The following is a 9112-nucleotide window of genomic DNA, read 5'->3' as shown; positions in this document are numbered from 1 at the left end:
GTAAATTAAATACGCATCGGAAGCGATAGTTTTTATGGTCTAGTTCTATTCCCATATGTAGATAATTGATTTGAACAGGTTTTTCTTATCATACGTGCGTCGTATTCGAGAAACGTGTCAAAAACTTTTTTAGAAATTTGTAAGGCGCCATCTCGCTTCTTCCCTCGTTTTTTATCCCGTTCTGGTTTTTCAATTTTATATATAATAATAGCTGGTAATAGTTACTGATTAAAAAAAATCGTTTTTCATTTAAAAGACAAGATCGCCTAGTCTTTTTCTAATGCTAAAAAAACGAACTATAGGCAGGAAGTTTCTGGACCATGTTTAACTGTGTAAACTGTGTTATAACAAATTGCCGCAGCAAAGTTGTTGAAGTTAGTGAGGTGGCGCCGAATGAGCTGAACATCTTTCGCTGTTACTCCTTATGTCTATTCGAAGATCAATCGCCGTGGATCTGAAAAAGATACACACATTCTATTGTAACAGGGATGTTGCGGATGCAGAGTTTTTGACATCCGCGGATGCGGATGCGGATATTTAAAGGCTCACATCCGCGGATGCGGATGTCAAGATTAGGTACCTACTTAGAAAACGTCAAACATTACATATTTTTAATAAAAAAAAAACAAAACGTTTAGTATTTGAGCAAGAATATAGGTGCGTTATATTTAATAAACAGTAACTTGGCCGACTTTTCTGGATGTAGACGATTTCGTTATAGTATAGGTAATGAAGAAATTACCTAGCACTTACGCCGCCGCTCCTGTACCGACTTGTTCTACATCCGCATCCGCATAAGCTCCGCATCGATTTTATGCGGATGCGGATGTTGAAAATAATGCGGAAGTTCCGCGGTTGCGGATGCGGATGTTCGCAACATCCCTGTAGCACAGGCAAGTTTCCGCAACCGACGTGCGTGATACAATCAATGGGGTGCGTGCATGAACTATAGGAGACAACACAGGAGCCGTCAGATTTTTAGCCCAAAAGATAACAGAACCTACTATGCACAGAAAACGTACGAAAACGGTAGATGGCAGCACTTGCTTTGGCAATGTAATTTACGTACGTTTTACATGTTTATGTCTCCGATTTATGGGACCGTCCAGGTGTCCAGGAAGGCGCGGAGGTGGAAGCCCAATAAACGGGTGGAAACTCCCGTGCCCCCGCCTCCCCCTGTTACAGCTGCGGCTAAGCCGCATAAGCTGAACAAGAAGCAGAGAAGGAAGCGCAGAGAGAGACTAGCAGCTCTCAACACCGCCCCGGCGCCTCAACAGAGCGTCTCTGGGAAGGGTCAGGCGCAAGCTGCAGCTGGTCCACCAGCAGCGAACCGTGCCCCTCCCCAGGAAAAGAGGGCGAAGGGGACCAGGGCCAAGAAGGAAAGTAACCAGGGTGCCCGGTCTTCTGCCAAGAGGGCCCGACTGGATGAGACAATATCTCCCAGAGGAGAGCCTAAGAGGCAGAGGACTGGACCGCCTGGTGAAACCCCCCATGCCGATTATGCAGAGGCGGCAAAGGCTGACCTGCTGGTGGCGGTAACTACTGCCACCTCGGGACACCTGACCTCGCAACAATCGGATGAGGTCCAGAGGCAGCTGCTAGCCCTGCTCTCGCAGGAAGCTAGACAGCCCACCTCAAGCCTTCCCGCAGGTCCACTCTTCAGGGGCAAGCCCGTATGGGCGAATGGCTCCCTCAGATTGTGGTGCGAGAACCAGGCTACGCTAGCATGGCTCAAGCGCAGTGTGGCTACCATCACCCTCGATGAGGGGGAGAAGGTGGTAGTCAAGCGCCAGAGCGAGGTACCCAAGCGAGTACGCTGCGGCATCCTGTTCCCGGGTGTCTGGGAGGACTTTGGCGAAGTAGGCCGAGCCCTCCGCTACCAGAACCCGTGGGCGGAAATAGACCGCTGGCTGCTCAACCGGCGAGAGGTGCAGGGAACGGAGACGTTCGCTGTGGTCAGTGTGCCGGAGACAGTCGTGCAGCCCCTTGTGAACCGCGGACGCCGGCTCGGCTTTATGCTGGGTTCGGTGTACGTGAAGTTTGAGGGGTCACGGGGCAAATTCAGGGAACAACCGCCCCCTAGCAGCACTGTCGCCATAGATGGCGCAGCTGAGGCACCTGCCGAGCCCATGGACACTTGCGTGACGACGCAGGCACCTGTTGACGAAGTCCAGGAGCCTGAGTTGCAGGCCCCAGCGCAGTCTCCTTCCGTCCCCGAGAAGGACGAAGAAGAACTTCTTCGTGACTCCTCGGGGAGTGAAGGGGAATGCGCGCAGGGGCTGGGCAAGCTGGCCATCGGCAAGGAGGAGGAGGAGCCGATGTCGGCGGAGGAGGGCGATCCTGGTGGAGGAACCCCCTTCGCCCATTGGTAAATTCCTCCAAGCCAACCTCCACCACAGCGAAACCGCAACGGCTCAGATCCGGAAGTGGTTGGAGGTCAACACAACAGCCGTAATTCTGATCCAGGAGCCGTGGGTCAGAAGGGGCTCTGTTTGCGGTCTCCGTAACATAGGAGGTAAGCTAACAGTCTACTCGGGTCCGGATAATCCCCGGGCCTGCATATACACAACTAAAGATATACATGTGCAACCTCTAACGAGCTTCTGTTCTAGAGACGTGTGCGCCATAAGGCTGCGCGGGGCGCAAGACACCAGCATGCAGGAGATGGTCGTAGCCTCTGTGTACATGCCGGAGGCGGACGACCCACCACCGCACGACATGACAAGGCTGGTCAACTACTGCGAAGAGGCGGGGCTCGAACTCATCGTGGCAACCGACTCGAACGCACACCACCCCCTATGGGGCATGGATACAGGTAACGAGAGAGGTAAGAAGCTTGTCGAGTACCTATTTACCACGAACCTCAACCTCCTTAACACAGGTTCGAAACCAACATTCATAAACAGACGCAGCAGAACAATCATTGACCTGACCCTAGCATCTGAAGAAGCATCGAAACACATCTCAGGCTGGCATGTATCGGAGGAGGTGTCATGTTCAGACCACAGATGGATTCGATTCGACATTCAGGTAAAAACATTCACAGCAGTGCCTAGAAGGGACCCACGCAGGACTAATCGCGACCTCTACACCCTGCGTCTAAACACAGTACTGGAACAGCAGGAGGGTCCCCTGAAGATAGTAGGCATAGCTGAGATAGAAGAACAGGTAAGCACCCTTACAAACACCATCCTGGATTGCTACCATCAGGCATGTCCCTTAGCTACCCCATCAACAAGAAGTGGAAGGAAGAACAACTGGTGGGGACCTGAGCTGGAGAGACTCAGGGGCAAGATGAGGAGACAACTAAACAGAGCTATGAACACTGGCACTGACGAGGACTGGGATAACTACAAGTCCACCAAGGCCAAGTACAAAAAACGACTCAGGTACAGAAGCACAAACTCATGGCGCAAATTCTGTACAGACATTGAGACCACCATGCAGGCTAATAGGGTAAGGAAGGTTCTCTCCAACAACTCAACCATAACCTTGGGATCCCTACGTAAGCCTGACAACTCTCTCACCAACTCACCGGAGGAGGCGGAACGGGTCCTGGTGCAAACACACTTCCCGGACTGCGTGATATCGCACCCAGTAAGTTGGGAGGAGGAGGAGACCACTCCGTCGGAGGACGAGTGGCAGCAGACACATGAGGTAATCAGCCCGCAGCGCACGCAATGGGCCATAAACAGTTTTGACTCCTTCAAATCTCCAGGAATGGACGGGATCTTCCCTGCGCTACTTAAGTGGGGCGGGAGGCATCTCACTTTGAAGCTGACCACCATTCTGCGCGCCTGTCTGGCTCACAGGTACGTGCCGAAGCGGTGGAGAGAGGTCAAAGTCATCTTCATACCGAAACCAGGTAAAAGCGATTACTCAGATCCCAAATCCTTCAGGCCCATCAGCCTGACCTCATTCATGCTTAAAACCTTGGAGAGGTTGTGCGATAGGCATCTGAGGGAGAGAGTGCTGAGTAACGTGCCCCTGCATCCCAACCAACATGCCTACAGCCCTGGCAAGTCTACAGAATCGGCACTTCATGCAGTGGTAAGCAAAATTGAGGTAGCGATTAAAAACAGGTCCATGTGCTTAGGAACCTTTATAGACATAGAAGGAGCCTTCGACAGGACTAGGTTCAGCAGCATTGCAGCAGCACTGGTAAGACATGGTGCGAATGCAGTCATGACCAAATGGATAAACAACATGTTGAGCCAGAGGGTCATAAGACTTGGGACAGGCGAGACACAGCAGGCAGTAGTGGCAAAGGGATGCCCCCAAGGGGGAGTTCTATCGCCACTTCTATGGAACCTAGTGGTGAACGACCTCATAACAACATTAAACAACAATCACTATTACACAATCGGCTATGCTGACGACATAGTGATACTAACAAGCGGCAACCACTCAGGTACGGTATGCGATGTTACCCGCTCTGCACTAGCCATCGTGGAGCGCTGGTGCGTTAACAACGAACTCACAGTCAATCCCCGCAAGACGGAGCTGGTAATGTTCACCAACAAACGCAACTTGGGAAACTACCACCTTCCCAAACTGTTCAATACAGAACTCCAACTATCGGCAGAGGTAAAGTATCTAGGGGTAATACTTGACAACAAACTGAATTGGAGTAATCACCTAAATGGCAAAATTGATAAAGCTACAATCGCGTTCTGGCAATGTCGTAGAATGGTGGGTAGAACCTGGGGATTAACTCCTAGGCTAACTCTATGGCTTTACCAGGCAGTGATAAGACCAATAATAAGCTACGGCGCGATAGTATGGTGGCCACGCACCAAACTATCCACTGTTGAGGCTAGACTACAACGACTCCAGAGGTTGGCCTGTATGGCGACAACGGGCTGCATGAGGACAACACCAACCGCGGCCCTGGAAGCCTTACTGGGCCTGCCGCCGCTGCACCTCTTCATACAACAAGAAGCGCTGGCTGCGGCGGTACGTCTCAAAAAATCTAATCTCTGGAGACCGCCTAGGGTGCCACACACCGAAATCCTCCACGAGGCCATAGGTAAGGAACCGCTTATAGAAGCGGTGACTGACAGGATACCCAAGCAGTTCGTCTTCGACAAAAAATACAAAATACAATTACACGAAGAACCCCATGAAGGACTCAACCCAAGGGAGCTGAGAATCTTCACGGACGGATCAAAAACAAGGTCAGGCACTGGCGCTGGGGTTTTCTCAGAGGACCTAAACATACACATCTCGACACCACTTGGTGCCCATAACACAGTCTTCCAGGCGGAATGTATGGGCATTATAATGGCAGCACACGCAATCGTATCAAGGGAAGCAATGGACTACCCCATCCGCATACTCTCTGATAGTCGGTCAGTACTACAAGCTCTACAAAGTTATACTTTCACTTCAGGGCTAATTTACGAATGTCACAAAGCTCTGTCAGAGGTATGTACCACCAATGGCATAACTCTGCAGTGGATCAAAGGACACAGCAACTCACGAGGTAACGATGCAGCCGACATCCTGGCGAGAGGAGGCTCGGAACTGAAGGTGGCAGGACCTGAGCCAATCCTACCTCTGCCATATGCCTGGCTCCGGAACACGCTGCGACACAGCACCAAGGTAAAACACCAGCAATATTGGTCTAACCTAGGCACATGCAGGCAGGCGAAGGAAGCCCTCCCGACACTCAACCCCAATCTGTCGCGGAGGCTTCGACAGCTGAAGAGACCACAGCTCCGGCTTTTAGCTGGGGCAATAACTGGACACGCCTCATTTAACAAACACCTATTAACCCTACGTGTTACAGATAGCCCCCTCTGCAGAGCATGCATGGAGGCAGAGGAGACAGCCGCCCACGTCATTCTCGAATGCCCAGGGGTGGCAAAATACCGGGCACAACACCTCGGCTCACCGGGGTCTCTCCCAGAAGTCGTCGGCAACATAAAGGGTCTGCTAGGCTTCTTGGTGGAGTTGGGTTGGCAGGAATAGTGCCGCCATCCCATCACGCAAAATAGGCGCAATAATAGACGTCGAGTTGCGGAAAACAAGCCCGCGATAACCTATAACCTATATATGTCTCCGATTCAGGCCACAAGATGGCAGACCCTCCAACGCGCACAGTCCCAATACGTGACATTGAAATAACGGGGTTGGCAGTACCGTCTTTACCATAAGGGCCCCGAAGGACGGACAGTAACAGTATATTTGATTAGTGATTACTCATAATAAATAGAAGATCATAGTATCGATCTTTCTTTACTGCCCAAAAGGGTTCCAAATTCTTATGTGCCCAAGGGCCCCAGCATAGCCCGGGAAGTAGTGTCATAAGGTGCAAATGTTGGTATCGGATGAATTCACTTAGCACAGATGTAATATACGTAAAGCTAAGCTAATTGAGCCCGGTAGCCATCCGCCACCCCCTGGCAGGTAGGCAGGGGGGGCAGTCAAAGTAATTTGTAATGGATTCAAGCTTTCAACTCCTTTTTAACCCCGTTAGAGGATGAATTTTTAAAAACGCTGAAATTACTTTTCTTGTTTTATAATAATATGCGCATATAAAAAGTTTTAAGCCCCACACTCGAAAAAAATTTTGATCTCCATACAAATTTTCAACCCCTATTTCGCCACCTTAGGGAATGAATTTTCAAAAACGCTGAAATTAGTTTTCTTGTATTTTAATAATATATCTTTTAACGAAGTTTAAAATTCCTAGCTTAAAATAAAACATGAACCCCATACAAACTTTGATCCCCTTTTTAACCCCTTAGGGGTCGAATTTTTCAAAATCGTTTCTTATCTCTTGTACACATTATAAATGTAACCTGGTGTGCAAATTTCAACTTTCTAGCATTTGTAGTTTCAGCTGATAATAGTAATAGTTGAATAAAAACAATAGCAATTTTGATTTGTTCGTCAATATTTTTATTTTTTTTCTATTAAACTGTACGTTAAATGTCTCAAAAATGAATTCCTCATGCCCGATTTATCTGGAAATGATACCAAACTCGAGGTGGTAGGGAAATAGAAGCCGATATGATTTTTTACCTAAAGCACGCCGGCGTGTAACTTTGGATGCCCCCTGCCTACCCACCAGGGTGTGGCGGATGGCTACTGGGCTGGATTGGCTTAGCTTTACGTATACAACATTTGTGCCAAGTGAATTCATCCGATACCAAAATTTGCAAGTCCCATACATTGGGTGACACTACTTCCCTCACTAAGCATAGTTTAAGATGTCCCTGGGTGTTGGCAATTTGTCAAAGGTTTGCATAGATGGCGCTAACATAGTTTGCCCCTTTCACTAGTTCTATGAGATTTGGCTTAAAGGGCTGGCATCCAGGACATAAAATTCCATTTAAAAAAAAATTGACGCAATTCTAGGGATTAACATGGCAAGCTATGCTGGCGCCATCTGCTAAATACTTTGACGGCCAACCCCATTGATTTACCCAAAGTAATTCACATTTCAAAAACTTAATTTTAACCATACCGCATCAGCAATGTCTATCCAATCCAGTGCTTTGACCATGTTGTCATTCTTAGACGGTTTCTTGTCCCAATTCCAGTATATAAACTCTTTGAAGCCTCCTATTACCTGAAATTACAGTACGAAATTGTTGTTTATAAAATAACAATATTAAAAACAGTTAATTTTGATAATATCTTTCTCGGACTGCCTCTGCCACAACTACACTGGGGATGCCAGCTAGTGGCTATTTGGGCGAGAAAGAGATGACGGGGACAACTTGGATGCGGTCCAGCGGGATTGGCGGGATTTTGCTCAGCACAGGGATATACACATAGGCTATTTTTTTATAATATGTACCTACTACTTACTAGGCTTGTGCCTGCTCGGTCACTACAGAGAGCGCTCCGCTCTCGGTCAATCGGTCAAACGAACTAGTTCGGTCTTTTAGTTCCTTTAGTTCAGTTCCGTCTTTGAGAGCTGGGAATGTATGAATCGATTTTACAGTAGTTTTTTCCTAAATCTTTGGCAACTGAATTACGATTCAAGTTGTACGATACTATATGACGATTAAACATCAAAAAGCTAGACATAATAAAATAATATAAAAAATACAGAAAAAAATATTTCATTTTTCTTCATACTTTTCAGGTTTAGGACTGTTTGTCACTCTTTTTTCTCGTTCGCACTCGTGCCAGCGTCATTGTGAACCATTTCGTTCAGTCTATTTTCTGTTACACTCATGTCAAGCGCTCACCAATCCCACTGAACTAAAGGACCTAAAGACCGATTAAGAGCGTACAAAAAGATTTAGTTCCTTTCGGTCCTTGATGGGATTTCATTCTTAATAGTTCTTAGTTCAGGACCGACTCAAGCCTACTACTTACATGGAATTTGCGATCAGCGTCTTCCGAGAGTGGTCTCTTCGCCTCAGTGGCCACAACAGCTCGGTAGCCCTCAGGGAAACTCATCTTGGTGCCATCTAGAGGGTGTCCACGGAAGGACGCCGTTAATTCTACAATTAAAAGTATTAAAACCAATTTAGCAAATAATAATATTGTCCAAAAGTGTATTGTTTAACGACAGTTTTCCACTGCTTGGTAACGAATAGTTATAATGAAGCCTTTGATGATTTATTTACTTATTTGCGAATCATGAAGTTCATTAATAAAATAAAATAAACAATTGTTCGTAATCTCACCTCCATTTTCTTCAACGACATACGGCTCGAAATATTTCTCTACATTAGCGGGACCATCTTCTTCCACTTTACACGGCACGTAATGTGCACGCTGCTCGAAAGCTTCTTTATTTGTTTTTTGTAATGTGTTTTCTACGTGAATCGACATTGCGTTTACTTATTTTGGTTTGGGTGATATTTTAAGGTTATGCAGATTCCCGCAAAATGTATAAGTGACAGCAGTTATGACGTTTATAAGGTATTCTATTGTTTTCTACTTAACCTGAAAAACTGGATAAAAGCGAGGTTTATGTAGAAAATTATTTTAAATGAGTTCAAAATCAATATGATGTTAATTTACATTTAGTTATTTCTTTATCGAATAAACTGAAGAATGAGGTTGATTCCGTTATTTGATTAAACAATTTTTGTGTTTAGTAAGCTCCATAAACTTTTTTTTTTCCGGTATCACCGAGGCGTTC

The 9112-nt window shown here is 47.0% G+C and overlaps 1 protein-coding gene across 1 annotated transcript; it reads right to left on the bottom strand.

Annotated features, from left to right (window-relative positions):
• Positions 1-290: 290 nt before the first annotated feature.
• On the bottom strand, positions 291-8862 carry LOC134802234 (ribonuclease H2 subunit C). The gene is made up of 4 exons (XM_063774824.1): positions 8652-8862; positions 8338-8465; positions 7475-7579; positions 291-454 (listed from the first exon to the last, which is right to left on the bottom strand). Exons 1-4 carry the CDS (start codon positions 8797-8799, stop codon positions 440-442), a joined length of 396 nt encoding a protein of 131 aa, XP_063630894.1. The 5' UTR covers positions 8800-8862; the 3' UTR covers positions 291-439.
• Between the last annotated feature and the right edge of the window lie 250 nt (positions 8863-9112).

The sequence above is a fragment of the Cydia splendana genome, chromosome 24 (assembly GCF_910591565.1).
Source record: "Cydia splendana chromosome 24, ilCydSple1.2, whole genome shotgun sequence".
NCBI classification, from domain to species: domain Eukaryota; kingdom Metazoa; phylum Arthropoda; class Insecta; order Lepidoptera; family Tortricidae; genus Cydia; species Cydia splendana.
The sequence above is the reverse complement of the archived record's forward strand: the minus strand, read 5'-3'. Positions and strand labels throughout refer to the sequence as shown.

What these genes read in the sequence shown, in the direction of transcription:
- LOC134802234 (XM_063774824.1), bottom strand. Translation starts at nt 8,799, where the DNA reads ATGTCGATTCACGTAGAAAACACATTACAAAAAACAAATAAAGAAGCT. An exon ending in TGTCGTTGAAGAAAATGGAG is followed by an intron (nt 8,466 to 8,651) that starts GTGAGATTACGA and finishes TTTTAATTGTAG; the next exon opens with AATTAACGGCGTCCTTCCGT. An exon ending in ACGCTGATCGCAAATTCCAT is followed by an intron (nt 7,580 to 8,337) that starts GTAAGTAGTAGG and finishes CTGTAATTTCAG; the next exon opens with GTAATAGGAGGCTTCAAAGA.